The sequence below is a fragment of the Cervus elaphus genome, chromosome X (genome assembly GCF_910594005.1).
Source record: "Cervus elaphus chromosome X, mCerEla1.1, whole genome shotgun sequence".
Classification (NCBI taxonomy): domain Eukaryota; kingdom Metazoa; phylum Chordata; class Mammalia; order Artiodactyla; family Cervidae; genus Cervus; species Cervus elaphus.
Window position 1 is genome coordinate 86,840,970 of NC_057848.1, and position 27,783 is coordinate 86,868,752.

Here is a 27,783-nt window from a genome sequence, read left to right on the forward strand (position 1 = left end):
TATCCCTCTTCCCAGGAAACCTGCCTCTAGATACAGGAAAGGTTCCTAGATTTTTTTGTTTCTTTTATCTTCTCTCTCTCTCTCTTTTTTTTCTGGTTTCTTTTTAATTTATGACATGTGAAAATAAGCAAATCCAATGATATGGTTGATAAAAAAGAAAGAAGGAAAGAAAGTTTACAGAAATCTTAGCAGCCCAGTCACTGTCTCAGGTAAGTTTATCTTTTTTCAAAAATTCAAACCCTGATTCTTCCCTAGTCTTGCCAGTTTTACTGTTTTTCTTTTGTTTGATGAGATTTTAGTGAATATTGCAAGAGTAATCGCAATTCTGGCATACGTACATCTCTAACTGATGAGATTTTGTTTTTATCATCCAGGAAGTTATACAATAATGAAAATTCTAAAGGACATTGGCAGGGTGATAGGAGTAAAATTAGGAAACAGTATTTACCACTAGAGAAGGCAAAGAAAGAAAAGGACTCAATAAGGAATCTAAATTCTTCAATGTTCAAGTACCAAATGAATACAGAATTAGGAATAAAATGAGCCCACTTGATTTTGCATTCAAGCTAATACATTCAACAAACATTGGTAAGTATATCATGTGAATTAAATCAATATAATACAGACATTTAAAGAAGTTGTAATCTAGCAGGGGTCATTCAATAAAAAACCTTGTGATTAAACATTTAATTAAAAACCATGATAATTTTGAGAAAGGAAAAGAAAAAAAAGATGCTCTGAGAGAATTTAATAGGGAGGCCTAGTAAGTAAGTGAGAGCATAATGGGGAGAAAAATTTAAGCAGAGACTCAAAGAATAAGCAGGAGAGAAACAGGCAGGAGTGGGAGTAAGTGGGAGCAGCGTGTGTAATGGTCCAAAGACAGGAAAGAGCATGGTAAATTCAAAAAACAATGCACTGATGCTTTAAGCAGATAAATAATGATGCAACACAAATGTACTTTAGAAATGTCACATCAAGGGCTGTGCCGAGACTGATTTGGAAAAAGGTCAAAAGCATAAGTGGAGAAAACAGACTAAAAGTATATTATAATGGTTAAGGGAAAGATGATGCTGGCTTGGGTTACAGTAGTAACAGCACAGAAGAGAAGTCAGTAGATCAACTGTATATTTTAGATGCAATTAAGAGTTAATTAATGATCTCTCCTAGATCAGTTTCAACGCATTATTTAAGGTAGCATTCTGATTGCTGTTTCCTGAATAGTAAGTAACCAGAGGTAAGGAAGTAGAAAACAAAAAGAGACTACACTTTGAAAAAACTCATGTTAGGTAATGAAGAGAGGGCAGTATTTATCATGGGCCTCAGGGCCAGTAAAGGGTTTTTTATTCATTCAGCTATCCATTCATATATTTTGGGGCAATGAATGACTTAAGAAGATTCTTATTTCTGAAGAGAAGGGCAGAGTGGAGACTGAGGAACTGAAGAGGCAACAGACAAATAGAACAAAAGTAGGCAGGGGATAATATAGGTAGAGATAACAACTGTGGGTAGAAGAGATACTGCTCTAGCACCTATTTGCTTTCTCATTTCCCTGGTAAGAGATCAGGTTGTCTGTAGGTTGAAAAGAATGGGAAGGGGAGGGAGAAAAGACTTGAAGAAAGCAGATAAGATACGGTATAGTCGCTAAAAACAAAAGACCACTGAATTAAGAACAAGTAAATTAACTGCTGAAATGGCAATGAGAGTCCCGCCGACGTAAAAGCTAAAATGTCATAAAGACACCAATTCAGTTTGCTAAAGAGAACAGGGAGACATAAAGTCAGAGAGTTAGAGGCACAGTGAGAATGTGAAGGAGCTCAGATTTTATTCTGTAAACTCTGGGAGACACTGAAGGATTTCAATATGTAAATCACACAATGAATATACATTTTGAAGAAGACTAATAATTTTGATGGCAGAAGAAAGCAAAAGCAAGACAACAAGTTTGGGACCTTTCTCATTTGGGCAGAGGATTCTATAGATGTCCAAAGTTGTCCTAAATGTAGGCTGTCCATATATTTCCAGGATTAAAAAGTATTTGGACATTTCCACAGAGGAGTGAATTTAATTTCAGCATAGACTTGAAGAAATATATTTGAACATAATTTTTACTTTGAGACCTAAGCTATGCTATTTTTAATCTCAGGCTCATACTTAGTTCTAATAATTATCTTAAAATTCAATAAGCACTTATATACTGGCTATTATATACAAGATATACATGCTTACATATATGTTTAAAAGACTAAGTTATATCATTATTTTAAGAAACTTTTCGCTAGATATGAGACTATCTAAACTATATTTGGACCAGACAAATCCTGATTGATACTGCCTTAGATAATTTACATAGCATAAACTACTTAGAAATGTCCTTGACTATCTTCCCTATAGACATGTAGCTAAGGATGGGGAGAGTAAATAAGAGGACCGGGTGACTTCATGCTCATAGCCCCAGAATTATTTATGGTTGCATGCATAAACACGAAATCTCTTTCCTTTCCTATTTTGCTTTGAGTTCAGAAGGTATATTGCTCTTTATGTCCCCAAACTTCATTTCCTCAGTGTAGTACCAAGGATATTCCTCTTGAAGGACTGGCTTGGCAAACATACATCTTCCAAGATAAACTGCATTCAGGAAAAAAATGGCTTTGGAGAAACTGCAGTGTTCCTACTGTAAAACTCATAACCATCATGACACAGCTGAATTCTCAGATGGTATATAACCTTGCTTCAATTATAATATGAATTTTAGTAGCTTAAGTTTTAAGTGTTTAGAAAATTTTATTATTTAATATGTGTTAAAGTATTGCTACTTAATAAACAATATCTGGCCAGTTTAGTTAATTTGCTTAATTCAAAAATGAGAGATAGAGTTTTTTCAGGTATCTATACATGCTCTATTTCACCCTAAATATACATTCCTAATTTGCTTTTCAAGGATTTGACAGAACCCTCCTACATCAGCATATGCAGTGCTATATCTGAGAACTAATAAACTCTAAATATGGGTAAGCAGTTATTGCATATGTTCAAAAGGAATATTCTCTGTTCTATCTATCTATCACATTTTGACTTTAAACAGGATTTTTAAATTGCAGAGTGCCAATCAGATCGAATCAAATGTATTACTATTAAAGAGGTTATAAACGATTCTGGATTAAGCAGAATATTTGACTATTAAGTGCAATGGTAATTTTTAACAGTCTTAGTATGCAGATGGAAAATGGTCAGAGAGTCAGGGTAAAACTGAAAGCTGTAATAGAACTGTTTATTCATATGAGACCAAACTTGAATTAAACACAGTCAAAAATAGCTTTTCTCTAGGAAATTAAATAAATCATCATACCCACGATCTTTTTGTCAATTATTTTGAACAGCAGTTTTGAGAAAAGCTTGAAACACACACACATATATATATATATATACACACACACATATATATATGTGTGTATATATATATATATATAATGCTATAGTTTTAATACATAATCTACACCTAGTCCTATTTTATACCCTTTAAAATGAAGAGGAGATAAGAAAACATAATTCAAAAAGAAAAAAACATAATTCATTTCAGTAATTATTTAACCACATTAAAGCACGAAATGTATTTATGAAATTTTATTTCCAGCTGAAACTGTGTATTTAATGGTTTTAATCAATTAATGAAACTCTACGGGAAATCTGAAAATTTTTGTCTTTTTCCTGATACAATATATACCATTCGAAAGAGACTCTAGAATACTTCTAGTTATCTATAACAGTTTCCATCTTTCTACCCTTAAGAAGCATAACTTTATTAAAAAGCCAAATTCTAATAGCAAGATCTAAATAGAAGGAAAAATAGTCAATACAATAATGTGTTATTTTTATATATTAATACTAATATCAGCATTGATATAGAGGAAGATCCCTGAGATGTTGTGAGGTATTTCATAATGTAGATCTTAACTTCTTTATTTTTCAATAATATTATAAGTAATAAGGTTTTTTTTTTTTTTTTCTGACAGCCAATGTTACATAAGTCATACAGTTATACGGTAGAAAAAATATATATATAAGCAATTGAAATGTCTCCCCCTCGTCCGACCCGTTTCTGTTAAGGGTTACCTCCAAGCTGAGCCTGTGGGCCCTTAGGCTAGATACTTACCACAACTCCAAACTGTTCAGGTTCACAGAGGTCATCATATTCATTCTTCAGCTCTGCTAGTTCATTGAGTACCTTCTGCTCAGGAAGATGTTTTACAAGGTTCTAAAAGGAAATAAAAGCATAACAGTTTAGTATTTCATTATTAGGATTATAAAAGATACATTAACAACTATAAAAGTGATTAACTAGTATAGTGGATAAATTTCTGATTGTGTTTCTGTCACAGTACCAATGTATCTTCCCCTTCTCCCCAAAAACTTAACCAAAAAACAGCTATAATTTAATGTGAATAAATATATAGAAGTGTTTGGTTTCTCTGCACTATAGTATATAAATGTTAAATTAAAAAATCATATGACAATAAATAACATTACAAAATTGACTGACTTTCTAGGTCTTAAACACATACCATAATTTTAAGATTTATTTCCTGTCATGATAATTAGTCAATCTCTAAAAAAACAGGAAAATACTATGTAGAATTTACTTATGTGCAGTAATAATAATCATCAACTATACTCTTCAATATTGGCAAAATTTGGAATCATTTTCAGTCTTACAAACCACATCAAGCCTATAAAAATAATCTCCCATTATTTATAATATCTGTATTTTTTTTCTATCCTGTTCTTCTATGTGATTTCCAATTTCTAAAACAATTTTCCAAGAAAGAAGCCTAGCTTTGGCCCCTACAGTCCACACATCATTTTCCCAGCTATTTCAACTTTACCACCTCAAAGTTGGCCACATCATTGTCCAACACTGAGTCTGAGGGACAAGTGTGGACCCAATTTAAAACTATCTTTCAGATAAAACTGTTAAAACCATCTTTCCGACATCTTTCAGATAGTTCACTTAAAAACTATCTTTCAGAACTTCAATATATATACACACACAAACACACACAAATGCACACATATACACACACATACAATGTGTATGTGTGTTAGTCGCTCAGTTGTGCCTGACTATTTGCAACCCTGTGGACTGTAGCGTATCAGGCTCCTCTGTACACGGGATTCCCCAGGCAAGAATACTGGTGTGGACTGCCATTCCTGTCACTGTGAGGATAATGCCTGAGATGCAAAAGGGAATGGCTGATGCCAGGGTGAGCAATGGGGATCCTGTTCTCCAGAATTCAGAAATGTGCATTCTGGTTGGTTTGGTAGGTACTTGCCTTGGTTTTAAAACTCTCTGGTTGCAGCAGGTTTCCCTAATGGCATCTATTAGAAGATCTAAACAGGCAGAAACATCTCTACTGCCTTTTGGAACCAGACAACTAAGGAAATCTTTGTCAAATCTAGGTGACACTCATGGTAAATAAAGAACCCGCCTGCCAATGCAGGAGACATAAGAGACACAGGTTTGATCCCTGGGTTAGGAAGATCCCCTAGGAGGAGGGCATGGCAACCCACTCCAGTATTCTTGCCTGAAGAATCCTCATGGACAGCGAAGCCTAACGGGCGACAGTCCATGGGGTCACAAAGAGTCAGACATGACTGAAGCAACGTAGCCTGCATTGTCAGATCACTGGCTGACTGAAGAGATAATGAAACCCAAACTAGAGTGATCACACACAAGGGATACCGTCCTCAGGAAACAAAAATCAGCTGTCTTTAAGGAGTGGCATAATTAGAGTCCCAAAGTTATAATATATTCAAATCTCCACTTCTCAACAAAAGTATTACAAAGCATGAGAAGAAACAATAAAGCATGCCCTTGCAGGGAAAAAAGAATTTCGACAGAAAAAATTCTGGAAGAAGTTCAGAATTTAAAGTTATAAATCAAATATATTAGATAAACTGTTTTAAACATGCTCAATGAGCTAAAGGAAACTATGGACAAATAACGAAAGGAAAATAATATTATGAATAGAATAAGAATAATAAAGACATAGAAATTACAAAAAGGAATCCAACAGAAATTCTGACAGTGAAAAGTACTGATAACTGAAATTCAAAATTTACTCTATAGGAGTACATATGGGCACCGGAGAAGGCAATGGCACCCCACTCCAGTATTCTTGCCTGGAAAATCCCATGGACGATGGAGCCTGGTGGGCTGCCGTCTATGGGGTCACAGAGTCAGACATGACTGAAGTGACTTAGCAGCAGCAGCAGCAGATATGGGCAGGCAGAGGAAAGGATCAATGAACGTGAAGGTAAGGAAACATATTATTAGGTCGAAGGAACAGAAAGATAAAAGAATGAACAAAAATAAACAAAGCATGAGGGATCTATGGGACACCAAGCATACCAACATGTATATCACAGGATTACCAAAAGAGAAAGGGAAGAAAAAATATTTGAATAAATGATGATTGAAAACTTTCCAAATCTGATGAAATATGTAAATACACACACCTAAGAAGCTCATTAACTCCAAGCAGGACATCAAGGAACTATGAGACACTTTCTAATCAAAGTGTCAAATGTAGAAAATGATAATTTTTAGGGCAGTAACAGAGAAGTGAATTGTCACATTTAAGGAATTCTCAATAGGATTATTATATGATTTCTCCCATTGGAGTCAAAAGGTAGCGGGATAAAATAAGTGCTGAAATAAAAGACTATCAACAAGAATTTTATACCCACAAAAACCATCCTCTAAGAATGAAAAACTAACCTAACCCTCTTTTGTAAATAAAGTTTTATTGAAACGCAACAAAAAAAAACAAAAAAAGAATGAAAAACTAAGACATTGCCAAATTAACAATAACAACAGCAACAAGAAAAGAGATAATTTATCACTAGCAAGCCTGTTCTGTCCCCAAATACTAAAGGAGGCCCTACAAGCAGAAACTAAAGGGCAGTAAACAAAATTATGTGTCAATTATACCTCAATAAAACAAGCAAATAAATAAACATACTGCTATATGCAGTCTACATGCTTTCAATAAAAAGATGCAAAGTGATTGAAAGTAAAACCGTGGGAAAAAATATGGCATGTATATAGTAGCCAAAAAAAAAAAAAAAGTGAGGTATCTATATTATTGTCAAATTAAAATTGTCACTTTAAATCACAAAAAGGTCACAAGAGACAAGGATATTATATATTATTAAAAGTTTCAACCCGTCAAGAAGATATAATTATTACGAACATATTCCTATCCAAAATACATGAAGTAAAAATTGACAGAGTTGAAGAAAGAAATAGACAGATCTAAAATAATACTTGGAATGCAGGGGTGATTTAACATATAAATATATGATGATCTTTTACTTTTATCTAGTTTGTTTCACTTTTTCTATTTTATATTCAGTGCTCCCATTTCATTTAGTTTTTGTTCTCCAATTTGTACATCTCTCACTTTTTTTGATGTTCTTTTTCAAGCCTTTATCAAGTGTAAGTAAAAAAGCTTTTGTACACATATACAAAATATGTATAATATATATATATTTTAGAAAACTTATGATTTTTTGCCTAACTAAAAAAATTATGACATTTTGACTCCACTTTGACTTAGTATGAATAGAATGCTAGATTTCTAATTAAAAAATATAGATATACAACAAGCAACAAAGGTTTACTGTATAGCATAGGGAACTATAGTCAATATTTTGCAATAACCTATGATAGAAAATAATTTCAAAAATAATATATGTGTACTTGGATAACTAAATCAATTTGCTGTGCATCTGAAACATTGTAAGTCAACTAAACTTTAATGAAAAATATATATATTACAAAAAAACAAGCAAGCCGAAACTTTAATTTTTGTGACTTAATTATATTTTGGGTGGGAAAATTGTGCAAAGCTATTTGCACTTTTAATCTTTTGCCACTTTTTTCCCCCATATTGAACTCATTCAACCTAAAAAATACAGGAAAAAAGTGTAGGAAGGAATCTGGCTAAGCTAAAATCACATATATCATCCAGTGAGTAAACATCCTATTTTGTAGAATGTTTAAATAGTAGAGCGTTTATTTCTCTTTGTCCAAAAACAAACGAAAGATCAACCAATGTAATATGCCGCATTAATAGAATAAAGGGAAAACATCTCATGTGATCATTTCTACTAATACATTAAAAGCATTTGATAAAATCCAACACATATTTGTGAGAAAAAAATGCTCTTTAAACTAGGAATAAAAGCAAACTTTCACAACATGATAAAGACCATATAAAAAGATGTTGTCAAAAAAAAAAAAAAGATGTTGTCACAGTTAATATACTCAATAGTAAAAGACTGAAATCATATCTGTTAAGAACAGGAACAAGGCAAGGGTGAATGCTTACAACACATCTATCCATCATAGTACTAACCAGAGCAATTAGACAAGAAAGAGAAATAAAAGGCATTCAAATTAGAAAATTAAAAATATTGTCTCTGTTTACAGATGATGATTTTATATGAAGAAAACACTAAATAATCCAACAAAAAACTGAAAGAGCTAATAAATGAATCCAGCAAAGTTTCAGGATACTTAATCAGCATGCAAAAATCAGTTGTATTTCTGTGCACTATAATCTGAAAGGAAATTAAGAAAACAATTCCATTTACAATAGCATTTTTTAAAGCACCTATAATGAGATACCATTTCTACAATGCCCACTAGAATGGCTATTGTCAGCCAGGACATGGAAGCAACCTAGATGCCCATCAGCAGATGAATGGATAAGGAAGCTGTGGTACATATACACCATGGAATATTACTCAGCCATTAAAAAGAATTCATTTGAACCAGTCCTAATGAGATGGATGAAGCTGGAGCCCCTTATACAGAGTGAAGTAAGCCAGAAAGATAAAGAACATTACAGCATACTAACACATATATATGGAATTTAGAAAGGTGATAACGATAACCCTATATGCAAAACAGAAAAAGAGACACAGAAATACAGAACAGACTTTTGAACTCTGTGGGAGAAGGTGAGGGTGGGATATTTCAAAAGAACAGCATGTATACTATCTATGGTGAAACAGATCACCAGCCCAGGTGGGATGCATGAGACAAGTGCTCGGGCCTGGTGCACTGGGAAGACCCAGAGGAATCGGGTGGAGAGGGAGGCGGGAGGGGGGATCGGGATTGGGAATACATGTAAATCCATGGCTGATTCATATCAATGTATGACAAAACCCACTGGAAAAAAAATAAATAAAAATAAAAAAAAAAGAAAGAAAATAGAATGGCTATTGTCCAAAAAGTGGGAAATAAAAACTGTTGGTAAGGATGTATTAAAATAGGAACCCTTATGCATTGCTGGTTGGAATGTAAAACAGCACCAGCACTGTGGAAAACAGCTTGGTGGTTTCTTAGAAATTAAAAACAGAATTAACCGTATGATCCCACAATTCTATCTTGGGTATGTAGCAAAAAGAACTGAAAACAGCATCTCAAACCGTTATGTGTACACAAATGTTCATAGCATTGTTATTCAATAGCGAGGAGGCAGAAACAACCTACTTTTTCATCAACAGATATATTGATAAATGTGGTATATGCATACAACAAAATATTATTCACTAGAAAAAGGAAGTTTTGATCCACGTAAAACACTGATGAATCTTGAGAATTTTACACTTAGTGAAATAAGATAGACAAAAAAAGCAAATAGTGTATGAACCCACTGACCTAGAATAGATTCTTAGACACAATAGAAAAGAGGTTACAAGGGGCTGGGGGCAGAGGGGAACGGGGAGTTACTGCTTAAAAGGATAGAATTTCTGTGTGGGATAATGAAAAAATTCTGGAAATAGTGGTGATATTTGAACAACAATTTAAATATACTTAACACCAGTTAAACTGTATATTTAAAAACAGGTTAAATAGTACACTATATATTATAAATGTTTCCAAATTTAAATTAAAAAAAAAAAAAGAGTAAGCAATATATAACCTTATATGTCCCATGGAAAACAACTGTATCTCAATCTACTTTTAAGTAGATTTGGTCTCTATTTATCTTTACTCTCCTCCCACTAATTTTGCGTTTCCACTAAGCTCTATGCCTGCAATGGCACCCGCTGTGTACTGATTAGTCCAAAGATTTACAATATCATGTCATTTGACCTAAAAGAAAAATCAATATTGATATAGCAATATAAACATCAAATGAAATTAAGCCCACCTACTACTATGCCTCATTAACATCATTTTTTTTAATAGAATAGAAAGGTAAGTAAATACCAAGGTGTTGTTTCTACTTTTCTAGAATATTTCTGATATATATATAGAAATTGTTTTTCAAAATTTTTTCTCTGTTAATGAGATTTTTTGTGAAGTATGTTATTAAGGAAAACAAAGAATCAGACTGGTAACTTTCATAATTTTCCCTACAGGGAAACTCAATTAGAAAGATTAAAAATGTTGCTACCATTATTAAAAATATCAACTCTGCATATTTTCAACTCTCCATCTCAATTTTAAGTTTTAACTGTGAAAATAACTATTATAGAATGAATCAAGCCTATAATAGGATTTTAGCTCTGAATGGGAAACTTGTTATTTTGCTTCTCTTCCAGCTGCAGATAACCTGTTAAGTCATACTGCAGGCTCCCTGGCAGGTGACATTTCTTTTCTTTCTCTGTTCAGCTATATGAAATAATGAACACATTCAATGGGCTTAGATGTATTCTGATTCTAGATACAGTCTTCTGACTGAGTTACAAGGTTATATAGCTGCCAGTGTTTAGTAGATTCTATTTACAAATAATGTTTAGAATAAAACCCTCTCAATGTGTGGTAGATACAGCCTATGTTATAGGACTTCTTGCTTAATGAACCTACTACATCTAGAAACCCATGTTTCAAGTGGCCATCATAGCCAATACCTGAAGATACCTCAGTATTTTTCCATAAATACTAAAAAATGGAGCATAAGATCAGACATTAACAGTGTTTTCATGCCCATCAAGTCCTGAATAGAAAAGGAAGGCGGATTAGAAGAGAGAGGAGAGACATAGCAGTACTCATTTGCCTCTATGCTCCTTCACTTATCTTCAAAAGGATGTCAAGAGAGAAAAATGTTCAATGCACAGTTTAAGAATAATGTGGGCAGTCCTTGGAGTCAGTTGCAAGTCCATATTTTTAGGCCTCCAGGAAGATCCATGCTAAGTCACTTCAGTCGTGTTCAACTCTTTATGACTCTATGGACTGTAGCGCGTCAGGCTCCTCTGTCCATGGAATTTCCCAGGCAAGAATTCTGGAGTGGGTTGCCATTTCCTACTCCAGGGGATCTTCCGGATCCAGAAATCGAACCTCCATCTCCTGCAATGCAGGCGGATTCTTTACAGCTGAGGCACTGGGGAAGCCCCTGTCCTACCTAAAGGAAAGGAAGTGTGTATTATGCGATCAGGCTAGCCCAGTAGGAAAGCCTGCATTTTGGAAAGGATCACCGTGAGTGCAATAGTTGCTTCTTGGATGTGTCTCCAGGCCTGGCCTACCTACCCCCTCATATGTCTGAGTGCTTGGTTATTCCAAAAATCAAGAATGTTAAAACAACAACAAAAAAAAGGAGACAAGGGAAGAAAAACATGTTTCTGTATCTTGCCACAGGATACTCCACACCCTTGGCATGTAGAGGGCTTCAGTACATAGCAGCTATGTCCCACGGGAGGCTCCTTCCCTCTCCCCACTCACAGTGGTGCCAAGGAAAGGGATCAAAATAGGAAATGAGGAAAATCACCCACAGCAGCTACATGAAAGCTGACAAATTAGCTCATAAGATCTGGAAGATATTCCTTGAGAGCCATAGAAACATCTAATGGAGATAGTTTTTGAAAAGAGTTAAGGTCTTACAACAGCAGCTAGGAGCAAGAGGAAGCAAACCACAGGTGAACAGATGTGGATTGGGCTAGTGTTTAAATGTCATATTGCCCAATTAAACAATTGTAAATGGCTTTTGTTTAGTTGCCATATTGATACTATGGCTACTTAAGATCTATAAATAAGTTGCAAAGATTAGTTCAGACACCCCCTATACTGAAAGGGGAAAGCTATTTGTAATAACAGAGGCTAGAAATCATAAATTTTTAAAGACAACTTATATTCTGACAAATTGTGAATTAATAGGCAAATATATTGTAAAGTTTCAACCCTTCTATTTTTCCTTCCCGCTGCTCCTACTTACTATTGAGCATCTTCTTTCAAACATTCTAAGATTTGTGTTTAAAAGATCAATTCTAGGTCAGTATGAAAATTTCATCTTAGAAAATGTCAATGAGCTGAAGTTCACAAAGAAAACAACAAAGGGGAAAGCAGTTACTATGTCATCAAACGAGCAGATTTTTCTTCTTTTTACACATCACAAATTCACTTTCTGATGACTGTCACAGTTATCTAAAGGGATTTCTCCTAAAAGACCACAGGCTTTTAACTCCTGTTTTACATTTTTGCAATGACTCTACAGTTCTTTCAAAACTTTATTTCCTTTAAATGTTAATTGCACACTTAAATGTTAGTTAAGTGAAGGTACTGAACCATAATGCCCTTTCCTGATTTCCAAAACATAACCTTTCTTTTTCGTCTTATATCTCATTAAGTCATTTTAGTAGTAGGAAAGTCAAGTTAGGTTCACTGTGATTAAGTCCTATCGTTCCCTACATAAATGGATCGGGACCAATATTTCTTTTTTTTAATTTATTATTTATTCTTTTAAAATTATACCATTACAGTGCACATATATACACAGAATTCTATTTATATATAGGAGACATGTATATATATATATATATCAGTATCATGTTAACTTATGTTGTCAAAGATTTTATTTTGTAAAAAATTCAGGGAAGAAATGGATAAGTCTTGGATAAATCTCTGTGATCTTAATAGAAACTTCCTCCTATTTCGTCTGGTCAAAAGCTCAATCCCTAAACTACTATAATTTACTATAGGTTGTGCAACACTTTCTCATGGCATGTCTTAAATTGTATGTGTGTATTTTAATGTTCTGAAATCACATTCATGTGTCATTGTTCTTCACTTACATGTATTTTGTATTTCATCCATCCATTCAACTAGTAGCTGCTGACTCTGTGATTGCCACCACGTTAAACACTAAAGATTCTGCCCTCATGAAAATTACAGGTCCAAGGCTGTGTATACTCCTGCCTACACAGTGAAACCATAATCAACATATGACTGACAGTAATTTGTGTTGCATTTGATACAAAATACATTTCTTGTCAGGAGGTCATGCTGCAATTCCCTCTTTTGGTTTGGAATTCCTAACATTTCTGTAACTCCTAAAACAGACTATAAGCATGTTAAGATATGTTAAAATGCTAACTAAATGGTGTAAACCATTCAGGGAGAGGTTTTCCAACCCTCCTTGTGGAGCTACTCCTTTCAAAAAATGTTAGTTGATTAAAGACAAGAACTGAAAACATGGTGAGAAAATTCATGACCTTGGAGTATGACAATTATATCTTACAAAGAGGTAGCCTTTTACAGGTTTCCTACCAAGTTGATCTTCAACTTGACCAGAGTAGGCATACTTCAATATCACCTCAGCACTAATAGCACCAAATGAACAGCTCAGCCCTCAGCATTCCTGCCAATACCTAAGTTTCATATTTATAACCGAAAGCCTGTCCTACTTCAGTGCACCATCATTACCGCAAATTCAACAAATCTAAAGGAGAGTCCATCCTCACTCTGATCCCTTATCCCTACCTTATCAGCTCCTCCTAAAGGCCCCATTCTACCAATAGGACTGGCATCCTCTCCATCCTCTAAGCTTTCCAACTGGCGTTTGTCACTCAGTTACAAGTTCTGAGGGCTTCCTTGGTGGCTTAGATGGTAAAGAACCTGCCTGCAATGCAAGAGACCCGGGTTCGATCCCTGGGTGGGGAAGAAACCCTGGAGAAGAGAATGGAAACCCACTCCAGTATTCTTGCCTGGAGAATTCCCTGGACAAAGCAGCCTGGCAGGCTCCAGTCCATGGGGTCGCAAAGAGTAGGAAAAAACTGAGTCACTAACACTTTCCCAATTCACTTTCTCACAAGTTCTGATGATTCTTTCTGCAAAATCTCTTTGGAATTCAACCTTTATTTTACATTCTGCAGCCAAAAATCTGGGCCATAGAAATCATGTGTATCTAAACTTTTCTAATTTCAGTTCAATTAAATTCATCAAAGTGTTCTCATTCTGTATTAGATTAATAGAGATCATAGATATATTTACAACTTCTATAATTATAGAAAGAAAAATTGTGAATACTTTGTACATAAAAATTTCAACTCCCACTAATGTCATGATCCTATTTACAGAAATGTATTGCTTTCTAAAATAATTCGCATGATTTACAATTAATCTGAAGATAATTACTAAACGTACTCAATCCTTTGATGCTAATTATCTTCTCTTTTGTTTATGTTCCACTCTATACTCAAAAACAAAACTTGAAAATCATATTAAACCTTAAAGGTGATATTAAGAATTAAAAAAAATATAGAGAATATACAGAATGAATGACTCACTATGAATATTAAGTAGCCTATGAGGTGGGTATGGCCTTGTCTAAATGTAATATAGTCTGCCTAAGTATAGTACAAACAATATCCTGTTATATACATATAACTCTCATGTATTTTGAATTAACATATTTCAAATTAAACACAAAATATCTTTTAATTATAAGGATACAAACTGATATTCTCAGATATCTAACAGAAGATTTATATTACTTAAAATAGGTGACAGGAGTATAGCATGTTGTTTAGGTACACTCTGCTTTCATTAGATATCACCTTATCATAACCATGACAAACAAATACAAGGATGCATTGCTATAAAATATTATATATAATTGTTTCAAAAGCTGAATCCTATCCTACCCCAATAGCCAAGACACCTATGTTGGATAGGTTTGAAGTTTGAAGGCTACTAACATCTTACAGGTCTTGAAATTATGAGTGCAATATACTTTAGTGGAATATCCCAAAGGAGAATCTAGAAATTTCTTTCAAATATATAGGTGTATGCTAATACAATATTCAATCATTTTGCATTAAGAACTCAGTGTTTTCATCCACAATTTTTGTTTAGGCATATGGAACAATGCAAGTCAATGCAGACTATGAAAACTGAGTGTACCAGAGAATGGCCATATTGTTAAATGAAATGGGCCATATCAGAATGCCACAACTCCTATGCAAATCCAAAGGCAGAAATACTTCACTGTTTAGAAGGACAATCTATACACAAAAAAGAGGTGGCTTCTTTTTCCAAAATCATTGTAATACCGTAAATCATTCTAATTAGTTCAAAAGAGTTGTAATAGAAACATACCTGACTGGCTATTGTTAAGTATTTCTTCCCTTTTTTCATATAAGTACTGGATATAGACACTTTCATCCAAAACAAATGTAGAAGCATATGGATACACCTTAGTTCAGTTCAATCAGTTCAGTCACTCATTCCTGTTCGACTCTTTGTGACCCATGAACTGCAGCAAGCCAGGCCTCCCTGTTCATCACCAACTCCCACAGTTTACACAAACTCATGTCCATTGAGTCAGTGATGCCATCTACCATCTCATCCTCTGTCCTCCCCTTCTCCTCCTGCCCTCAATCTTTCCCAGCATCAGGGTCTTTCAAATGAGTCAGCTCTTTGCATCAGGTGGCCAAAGTATTGGAGTTTCAGCTTCAATATCAGTACTTCCAACAAACATCCAGGACTGATCTACTTTAGGGTGGACTGGTTGGATCTCCTTGTAGTCCAAGGGACTCTCAAGAGTCTTCTCCAACACCACAGTTCAAAAGCATCAATTCTTCGGCACTCAGCTTTCTTTATAGTCCAACTCTCACATCCATGCATGAATACTAGAAAAACCATAGCCTTGACTAGACAGATCTTTGGTGACAAAGTAATGTCTTTGCTTTTTAATATATTGTCTAGGTTGGTCATAACTTTCCTTCCAAGGAGTAAGCGTCTTTTAATTTCATGGCTGCAATCACCATCTGCAGGGATTTTGGAGCCCCCCAAAATAATATCAGCCACTGTTTCCGATCTATTTGCCATGAAGTGATGGGACCGGATGCCATGATCTTCGTTTTCTGAATGTTGAGCTTTAAGCCAACTTTTTCACTCTCCCCTTTCACTTTCATCAACAGGCTCTCTAGTTCTTCTTCACTTTCTGCCATAAGGGTGGTGTCATCTGCATATCTGAGGTTATTGATATTTCTCCTGGCAATCTTGATTCCAGCTTGTGCTTCATCCAGCCCAGCGTTTCTCATGTTGTACTCTGCATACAAGTTAAATAAGCAGGGTGATGATATACAGCCTTGACATACTACTTTTCCTATTTGGAACCAGTCTGTTGTTTCATGTCCAGTTCTAACTGTAGTTTCTTGACCTGCATACAGGTTTCTCAAGAGGCAGGTCAGATGGTCTGGTACTCCCATCTTCTTCAGAATTTTCCAGTTTATTGTGATCCACACAGTGAAAGGCTTTGGCATAGTCAATAAAGCAGAAATAGATGTTTTTCTGGAACTCTCTTGCTTTTTCGATGATCCAGCAGATGTTGGCAATTTGCTCTCTAGTTCCTCTGCCTTTTCTAAAACTAGCTTGAACATCTGGAAGTTCACAGTACACATATTGCTGAAGCCTGGCTTGGAGAATTTTGAGCATTACTTCACTAGAGTGTGAGATGAATGCAATTGTGCAGTAGTTTGAGCATTCTTTGGCATTGCCCTTCTTTGGGATTGCAATGAAAACGGAACTTTTCCAGTCCTGTGGCCACTGCTGTTTTCCAAATTTGCTGGCATATTGAGTGTAACACTTTCACCACATCACCTTTCAGGATTTGAAATAGCTCAACTGGAATTCCAGCACCTCCAGTACTTTTGTTGGTAGTGATGGTTCCTAAAGCCCACTTGACGTCACATTCCAGGATGTCTGGCTCTAGGTGAGTGATCACACCATCATGATTATCTGGGTCATGAAGATCCTTTTTTACAGTTTTTCTGTGTATTCCTGCCACCTCTTCTTAATATCTTCTGCTTCTGTTAGGTCCCTACCATTTCTGTCCTTTACTGAGCCCATCTTTGCATGAAATGTTCCCTTGGCATCTCTAATTTTCTTGAAGAGATCTCCAGTAGTTCTCATTCTATTGTTTTCCTCTATTTCTTTGCATTGATCTCTGAGGAAGGCTTTCTTATCTCTCCTTGCTATTCTTTGGAACTATGTATTCAAATGTGTATATCTTTCCTTTCCTCCTTTGCTTTTCGCTTCTCTTCTTAACTATATCTTAGTTAGTTATATCTAAGTTATACCTTAGGTTAAAGAAAGAGAAAGTCCATGTGAAGCATCTAATATGCTGGACATTTTTTGACCATCAAGTACCCATGCCAAGCTGAAAACATGTTTTTGTTTTAACTAAGCAGAAACAATATTTGGTATCTGGGGAACTTTAAACATACTTATCTGAAAACACTGGCAGATTAGCACTACCTAATATGTTTCTCTCAAGTTTCAAACAAAAGAGCCATTGAGATACTTTAGAACAGGCTTCTGTTTCTAGCTAGTTAGTTACCCTAATCAATTGGGTAGTCAAATTGTCTAGGGACTGTCAACTTATAGAATGCATAAAATTCTTAAAAATATCTTCAGATGAAAACCTAAGCTGTCAAGAAATTTAAAATATCCCCCCCAACTCTGCTCCAAGAAAGAAAACTAAAGGAAAGCATTAATCCAGAGATATACCAAACACTGAAGGCCAACTCTGCCCTAGGAAAACCTACCAGTTTCCAGTGTTCTAGAGTTTTTAACTTTAATGGGCCTCAAACATAGGATGGTACACAGAGCCTAGAGCTTTCACAAGGTTTAGGCAAAGTTGGTTTTGATGTACATCTAAAACCCCAAGATATAATCTCTCCAGTGAAGGGCTTAAAGAAAGACAAAACAAACAAAGGAACAAAATAAACAAAGCCCACCCACAGAGAAAAAGAGTATGGGGTCTTGTCTGTTTTCTCCTTGACTGTGGACACCCTACAGGTGTACCCTACAGTCACAGGGTAACCAGTGACTCCCTGTAAACCTCTAACCACACGCCAGGCCCATGCAGGTTTTTGGTCAGAATTTTAAATACCTAGTTATTAAGAAACATGTTGAGAATTTAAAGTGACTACATTTTGGCAGTGTTCCCATATAATGGGCAGTCATTCATGCAAATTTCCAGGAAGAAAAGTACCTTTAAACTTCAGTTTCAAAACATTTCCAAAAAGGTTCAGCAATCATTGCAAGCTAAGTCATTTCAGTTCTTGTCGGATTCTTTGCAATCCCATGAACTGTAGCCCTCCAGGCTCCTCTGTCCATGGGACTGTCCAGCAAGAATACTAGAGTGGATTGCCATTCCCTTCTCCAGGGGATCTTCCCCATACAGGGATCAAACCTGGTCTCATGTCTCCTGCATTGGCAGGTGGGTCCTTTACCACTAGCGCCACCAGGGAAGTCATTAGCTCACAATAAAAATACAGATGATACAGAAAGAAGTAAATAAACATTAGTAAGAGTGAGCAAAAACAATAGAATTAGACCTATAAAGATGTAGACCTTAAAGATGTAAGAATATTCAATAAACAAAGAATTTCTAGACACAAGAAATACAATAAGTGACATTAGAAAGCTCACTGGATAGGAAAAACAGATGTTTAGGTACAAATCACAAAATAATTAGTAAACTGAAAGATAAGCCTGAAAGAAATGCTCTAGAGTACAGTACATAAAGACAAAATACAAAAGAGATGTAAAACTAAACAATCAATAAAACCCAAAACAGAGTGAGAATGTTCAAAATAAAGAACTGGAGTTACCAGTAGGCAGGAATAGACAGCATGGGAGGAGGATAATATTCCAAATGTAAATTGCTAAAAAAAAATTCCAGAATTGATGAAGCAGAACAAATTTTAAATTCAAGAAGCCCAATCAATCAAGATAAACAAAAGGGTGAAAAAATCCACACTGACACACATCTTAATAAAACTATAGAACACCAAAAACCAAAAGAGACAGAAGAATAGAACAGGCAGGTTACCTCCAAGGAATGTCAATTTAGACTACAGCTTGCTTAACAAAACTGAAGCCAAAATATGGTGAAATAATTTCTTCATAGAGATAAGAAAGAAATTTCTGCAAGCTAGAATTATATACTCATTGAATATATCTTTTAATAACAAAGATGAAATAAATACAATTTTAGGCAAATAGAGTTTTTACTATGTCCAGAATCTCACTAAAGGTACTTTAAAAAGATGTGCTTTAGCAAGAAGTAAAATAATCCTAGAAGGAAGTTCTTTCACTGGAGAAGGAAGGTATTCATGAAAGTGAAATATGTGAGTAAATCTAAACAAACCTATGAGTCAGGAAAACAATGTCTAACTTTTTAAATTTTAAAAATAACCAAAATAAGAAGTAACAACAGATAATTTAGGAGAGTGTGAAAAAAGGATGTTCAAAGTAATGCATAAGTAAACAGACATACATGCCACATTCAGAATAGGAAGAACCATGTATTATATGGATCTTAATATACACAAATTTGTCCAGAAAATTTAGGTAATTCCAATAAAATACCCTAACAAAATTTGTGTTGTTGCTGTAGTTTGACAAGCTGATTATAAAATTTATGTGGTGGAATGAAGAATCATCAATAGATCCTTGGAAAAAGAAAATGTGATTGACTTCCCCTATTATTTAATAAATAATGATGGCACAAGAGTTATTCACATGTAAACATATGAAATTCTGTTCTTTACAGTATACACAGAAATCAATTCCAGGTAGATTAAAGATTTAAAGTAAATGACAATCCTCTTAAAACATTTAGAGGAAAATATAAGAAGAATACCTGCATGACCTTAGATAAGAAAGCAATTTCTTACATCAGACATAAAAGCACAAAGACTAAAAGAATGATGAATTAAAGTACATTACAATTAGGAAGAAATGTTCCAGAAAAGATACCATGAAAAAAGAGGGGGGGAAGACATGAATATTGAGAAATATTTGAAATATGCAAGCAATAGAAAACTAATATTTCTAATATATCAAGAAATCAGAGAAAACAAAAAAGATAAGCAACACAAAAGTATTCCAACATGGACAAAAGACTAAATGAAGCATTTTAAAGCAGATGAAACACAAATGGCCCACAAGTGGCCCACAAATGGTGTCAAGGGGGCTTAAATTCATTCAAACTCAAGAAAAAAATTTCAACGCAAAAAATGAGATTCTTTATTCACACCTGCCTGGAAAAAATACAAAATTTCTACAATATTTAAGAGTGTAAGACACTGGTTTCCAATACCATCTTCACATAAAAATAACCTTGGAAGCTTAAAAAAAATGGTGCACTCAGAATGGCCAAAGTAATCTTGAGAAAAATGAATAAAACTGGAATAATCTCACTTCTTGATTTTTAAAATACATTACAAACCTACAGACATATAGGAAACAACTGAGAATCCATAAATAAATCCATGTAACAGATCTTTGACAAGGGTTCAAAAATACATAATGGGGAAATTACAGTCTATTTAACAACTGGTTCTAGAAAACGTGTGTATTCATGTAACAATAACAACAATGAAAGAAATTGGGACTTCTATTTCACACTTAACAGAAAAATCAAATAAAAATAGATTAAACACTTAAACATAAGAGATGAAAACATAGAGAGATAGTTGAATCATTTTGGTCTTGGCAATGATTTCATGAATATGACACAAAAAGCAAAGACAACAAAAGTAAAGAGAAACAAAATGGGACTACATCAAACTAAAGAATTTCTCTGAACAGCAAAGAAAATAACCACCAGAACAGGCAACCAAAGAATAGGAGAAAATACTTGCAAACCATAGATCTGATAAAGTTAACTTCCAAAATATACAAATAACTCCTACAATACATTAGCAAGAAACCAAATAATCCTGTTTACAAATTGTACAGAGGACTTAGACATTTCTCCAAAGACATAGAAATAGCCAACATATACATTAAAAGGTGTTCAATATCACTAATCATCAGGGAAATGCAAATCAAAACTATGCTTCTCTGTTGGCCCAGGTGGTAAAGAATCCACCTGCAATGTGGAGACCTTGGTTTGATCCCGTGGAGAAGGAAACAGTAATACTAGAACCCACTCCAGTACTCTGGCCTGGAGAATTCCATGAACTGTAAAGTCCATGGGGTCAAAAACAGTCAGACATGACTGAGCAACTTTCACTTTCATACCTGCTAGAATGGCTATTAATATGCTATCTAGGTTGGTCATAACTTTCCTTTCAAGGAGTAAGCATTTTTTTGTTTCATGGCTGCAATCACCATCTGCAATGATTTTGGAGACTAAAAAAATAAAGTCTGACACTGTTTCCACTGTCTCCCCATCTATTTCCCATGAGGTGATGGGACCAGATGCCATGATCTTAGTTTTCTGAATGTTGAGCTTTAAGCCAACTTTTTCACTCTCCACTTTCACTTTCATCAAGAGGCTTTTCAGTTCCTCTTCACTTTCTGCCTAATGGCAGAAATGCCTAATGGCAGGGTGGTGTCATCTGCATATCTGAGGTTATTGATATTTCTCCCGGCAATCTAGATTCCAGCTTGTGCTTCTTCCATCCAGCCTAGCGTTTCTCATGATGTACTCTGAATATCTTAAATAAACAGGGTGACAATATACAGCCTTGACATACTCCTTTTCCTATTTGGAACCAGTCTGTTCCATGTCCACTTCTAACTGTTGCTTCCTGACCTGCATACAGGTTTCTCAAGAGACAGGTCAGGTGGTCTGGTATTCCCATCTCTTTCAGAATTTTCCACAGTTTATTGTGATCCACACAGTCAATGGCTTTGGCATAGTCAATAAAGCATATAAAATCACCCAATACATTTGTTATCCCATGCGTGGTTTTTTGCTGGTTAGGGGGATCACTTTGGGGGATCTTGGCTTCCCTTTAGATGTGGTGCTACACTAAGCATCCACTCCTATGTGGCTGTTCACTCCATCATCAACTAACTGTTCATCCTCTGAAAGTCTGCTCTCTTTGGGACTCATGACCTGTTGGCTCTTTTAAGGAGACCCGGGCACACTATCAGATAAAAGAAGCCCATATGTTCAGGATATGAGGACTATCTCTGACAAACGTTCCCAAACTCCTGCTTAAGTTCAACCCTTCTCTAGACTGCTGACATGTCCCTTGGTCCAAAGGGCAAGCATGTGTTCATATTATATGCATCCTGGGCAGAACCTTGCCTTTATATCAGTTGAGCTGTTCTTTGTGGATTTAAAGCGACTGATAACCCAAGGTTCCCTATGTGTGATGTTCTTCTTCACCAACACAAAATCTTTTCATCTGAAAGTAGCCATGATTTTGCTTTTTCAATTTATTCACATCATGGAACTTACATAAACTAGATCTAGTGGTTGTTCCCTTTGGATTTAATGTGCCAAAAAAAAAAAAAAAACCAGTTTGCATACATTTAGGTTAATGGAGACCACCACCATCCCTTTGCCTGAAAGACACTGCCTCCAAAAAAGGCAGCTGGGGCTGGGGAAACTGCATACACTATGATAGTTTTCACCACTCAGTGCAAAAGAACTTTCACTGCAGAGTCAATTGCGACAGAAACATTGAGAACTGACAGAAACACCTACTATACTATAGTAGGTTCCATATAAGTATTGCTCTACTCTGTATGGAATCCTTATGCTTAGTTTTATAAGGTCCTTTGGTTCAACAAAGGAGGTTGGGGTGGTTTTTATAGCTCTCAGATACCCTTGAGAGACAACACAGAATTAAAGTCAAGAAGCAGAAATACGTAAATCTGACACCAATATTAGGATGGACTGCTCACCCCTTCAATATGGCCCTACACACAGGGTCAGTCTAGTATTTGGATAATCTCTAAAATGCCACCAAATGAGATGATAACAGAATATTTCATATAAGCAAAATATAATATAATGCATCTGATTGGTTCAAAAATAACTGAAAAAATTACTAAAACAGAGAATGCTTATGATACAGTTCAGAATGTCAGTATCACATGAAAGATCATTTTCAAATACCACTAGAAAAAACTATGAATATCATAGTACAAATGCAAAGAAGAAGAACAGACAATATTCATTTTGGCATAGAAAATAGGGAGCATTTCTAGGAGAAGGTGAGTTTTAAGTCACATTTTTACAGATATGAAAGACAAAGGATGCAAAGACATGGAGAAAGGCAAAGTCAAGTCATGTACAAGTTATTCAAACTCAAGACTTGGAAATTCAACAAATCTTTAAAATTAACTAGAGATTCTCCACAGGAATTAAAACAAACAACAACTAAAAACCGATGGCAATCACTGCTACTGCTTCTTAAGGAAGAAAGTGAATGGATGGAGGAAAAAGAAAAATCAAGTTGAATCAAGTAAGATGCACTGGATTGGAGGCCACCTAGAGAAAAAGATCAGCTAAGAAACAAAAGTAATATCAGTAGAATGAGTGAAGTGATGAGAGATAAGGCTAAACCTGTGGGAATGGCAGGTAAGAGTGGTTCTAACAAATCCTCAAAGAATCAGTAAGAATGCATGATGTGCTGGGATGAGTCTCAGGCAGAGTCAAAGAAGAGAGAAGGGATGAAAAGATTTCCAGGAGATAAGGAAAGGAGATATTTATCTGAGGGATGGAACAAAAAGATGAGCTCTTCTGGGAATGCTTTTTCAAGGGATGATTAGACATTCAAGTGGAGTTAATTATCTTTACTAAATGTCTAGGAAAAGGTGAAAGATTATAGCTAAGTAGACACCCAAGGGATTTGTCCATACTTGTGTTGTATTTGTTTAGTGTTTCCAGTTTGCATGTATCAGTATATTGAATTGGTAAAATAACCCAATTTTGTAAGAACACTCCCCCTCCCCCCACCATACGTGCAATTTAAGTGACTTGCCCAAGAGTTTAAGTGGCTTACAGAGGGTTTACGTGACTAAAACCCAACATAATGTTTTGTTGTTGCTGTTTTCTTTCTCCCCCTCTACATTAAGCGTGGTATTTAACGAATAAGCCACTAAAGAGTAGAAAGTCCAAGGAGATGAAGTAGCAATTCATCACAGCATTCAAGGAAAAAGAGGAGAGACCTTATTTGCTTTTCCTGAGAAGCAAGTAATTTTTCAACTCCATTCAACTATATACACTTAAGAAAATTATAAAATGATGACCAAAATATTTACTCTTGTTTTTCTCAGCTGAAAGACTTCATTTCATTAAATGGGACCTTCACTTAGAATCCTTCATATGAGATAAAATAAATTATGGTGTTATTAGTATTTGAACTACACTTTCATTTTACTCAAACGCTGCTTATTAATGCAGAAATGGAATCCTATGCCCCTTATATTGCATTGAGTAAAATTAAGTCTTTATTTCTTGGCAACTAATTATATATTTCACAATACAAACAATAATGAATGTCAATGAAGACAATGTCTTCTAATACCAGATGAAAATATTTTAAAAGATCATTTAATTTCTACTCTGACATCCAATGATAGATGTTGCTTGAACTGTTTTATTAGTAAACTTTTGCGGCTACTTTTTATTGCATGAACTGTTTAATTAGTAAACAGTTTATGGCTATTTTTTATTCCTGTCCAACAGTAAGCTCTCAACTTCCTCAGCCATCTGCATATCACAGCAGGAAAAAAACAGACCAAAAAACAGGAGGAAAAGAAAAGAAATCAATGAACTGGCCATCACATGAACTGAGTTGTGATTCCAGATTGGCTGTGTGATGTAAACTTCTTTGAGCCTTGGTTTTTCCTTCCATGAAATAAAGAAAATGAATAAGAGGACTTATAAAATTAATTTTGACTTTAACTTTTGACAGTATCTAATTCCATGATCGAGGTATAAAGGCAGAATTAAATCTGAGTACAGTGTTTATGCTCTGGAAGACAATGATCACACTTTATCAAATACCTCACAGAAGACAGGTTCCACAATTGGAAGAGAAGGAAAAATAAGATATTTTAAACATTCTGACAGGAAGAATTCTCCATTAAACCACATCTGCTCTCATTCATGTATTTTCTTTTACTTTTTTTTTTTAATTATTGGAGTATAGTTGCTTTATGTGTTTCCCAGGTGGCACTGGTGGTAAAGAACCTGCTTGCCAATGCAAGAGATATAAGAGATGCAGGTTCAATACCTGGGTCAGGAAGATCCCCTGGAAGAGGGCATAGCAACCCACTTCACTATTCTTGCCTGGAGAATCGCATGGACAGGGAAGCCTGGTGGGCTACAGTTCACAGAGTTGCACAGAGTCAGACACAACTGAAGCAACTTAGCATGAATGCATAGTTGCTTTATAATGTTGTGTTAGTTTCTGTTGTAAAACAAAGTGAATCTGCTATATGTATACATATATCCCCTTTATTTTGGTTTTCCTTCCCATTTAGGTCAGCACAGAACAATGAGAAGAGTTCCCTGTGCTATACAATAGGTTCTCATTAGTTACCTATTTCATACATAACAGTGGATATGGGGGCGCTTCCCTGATGGATCAGTCCCTGCCAATGCAGGAAACACAGGTTCGATCCCTGGTCTGGGAAGATCCCCTGGAGAAGGAAATGGGAACCCACTCCAGTATTCTTCCCTGGAGAAGCTCAAGGACAAAGGAGCCTGGCAGGCTAGAGTCCATGGGGTTGCAAAGGGTTGGACACGACTTAGCAACTGGACAACAAGAAGTGTATATACGTCAATCCCAATCTCTCAATTCATCCGCCGCTCCCTTTCGTCCCTTGGTGTACCATTCCTAGGAGGTAATCTCATTTGCAAACTTTCATACAAAGCCACCCTGCAGCTGGATAAACCCACCTAAAGAGTCTTCCCTTTCCTTGCAGTCATATAGCAGTCCCACCCTCCTATCTCTGGCCAACACAAAGCATTCTTCAGGCCACGTTTTAGTACCATTGTCTAAGCCTGTGAGCTCATGAACTGTTAATATCTTTTGTGATTCTTTATTAGAACAAATATTCAAAGTAGCTATTAAACTATAACTAATTATTTGGAATGGATCACAACATTTCTGATAAACTCTTTAATATGACAAATTCTTATACCACCAAACCTTTAGAACAGTCCATGTTTGCAATTTCACATATTTCAATTTTTGTAAAATATTGTTCACTAATATTCAAACTAAAATATACAATTTAATTCACAATACATGTTGGAAATTTCATAAATCCATGATTTCATATATGTTCTCATATATTTTAAATCATGCTAATGTAAAATATATTATTCTAATACTATACAACATACTAAAATAAAACACTCCTAAACAAATAAAAGACAAATATAAAAATGCCAGGGACTTACTTAAAATACTTTCGGATCATTTGACCTAAGAACCTCACAGTATAATAGCCTTATCTCAACCTTAATGATAGCATAACATGAAAAGAAGACATGAATATCTTACAATAATATAAATTCAACAATGGTGAAACTGTGGGAAACAACTGATGGATAAAGATTTGTTTCATTTATTCAAGTGGAATATTAAAAATCTATAGAACACTTAAAAATATTAAAAGGTTTTGATCACATTGGAAAGTCCCCTGTCTCACCTCTGTCATTCTCCCACAGTTAGCTTCATTAATCAATTCTATCTTAATTCAAGTATTTTTGCCTACTTGGAAAACTACATTTACCTTTCCATCATGCAAATAAAAAGAAATACAAAATAAGGAACGAGATCCAAAGGATCAAACAGGTTGAAGTGAGCCTTCTGAATTATCCTCTCAAAAATGGTAGACTAGTCCAAGAGATTTCCTTTGTCCTCATTTGATGTCTTTATTTCTGAGTTTCCATACAGTGCATAGAAAGCAAGTAGCTCCAAGAGAATTATTACCCTGCTGAGAATTCTTTCTATTAACATAGAAAACGGAGACCGACTATTCAACTAAACATTTTGAAGGAAGATGTTTGGGGAAAAAAGCAAACCTAACTGAACTGATCCCACTCAATTCAAAAGATATTCGTTGTATGCCTGTCATTTAACCAGCACTGTGCTACATGTGGGGACGCTTCGGCGGATATTATTTAACTTAATCCACAGAACAGACCCATCAGCTATTTAGAGGATGAAGAAGACGATGTGCCCAGAGAGGTTAGGTGACCTTCTCAGCTTCACATGGCTGTGACAGAGCTAGGATTTGGACACAGCTTTTTGGCTCCAAATTGAAAGTTGTTATCACTATACTATTTGTCCTTAAAGGACATACATTATAAAAAATCAACATAACGTGTTTTAAACGGTATAAAGTGAACTGTTCAACACTATTAAATTGTTAATGCAAAACAAAAAGCCACCTAGTACATGATACAGAAAAAAAAAAAAGTTAAATAACACTAGTAAAACTGCCTGAATTCACCCCTGAAACATAATTAAGGCCTATATTTTAAACAATGTTTGATTAGGTCTATTTGCAATTTAATGAGAATGAATTCTCTCAGAATTTGAACTTAAAATGAACACTTTATATTCCTAGGAAAGAGATTTTTTTTTTTAACACAAAGAATCAAGTTTTGCTCTTGCTTATAATAATCAATGTCCAAACCCTCTGTCCTGAGAGTTTCTAATTAACATAGAAAATAAAAGCAAATGACTGGAATTTTATTAAATTCTGAAACTTTA

The 27,783-nt window shown here is 35.1% G+C and overlaps 1 protein-coding gene across 2 annotated transcripts in view; it reads right to left on the reverse strand.

Moving 5' to 3' along the window:
• DIAPH2 (diaphanous related formin 2) overlaps nucleotides 1-27,783 on the reverse strand; it is a 950,551-nt gene that overhangs the window by 479,352 nt on the left and 443,416 nt on the right. For both annotated transcript variants that reach the window (XM_043895289.1, XM_043895287.1), the window contains one exon: nucleotides 4,151-4,252. In XM_043895289.1, the coding sequence (XP_043751224.1) occupies nucleotides 4,151-4,252 (102 nt within the window). The remainder of the gene's footprint in view (nucleotides 1-4,150; nucleotides 4,253-27,783) is intronic.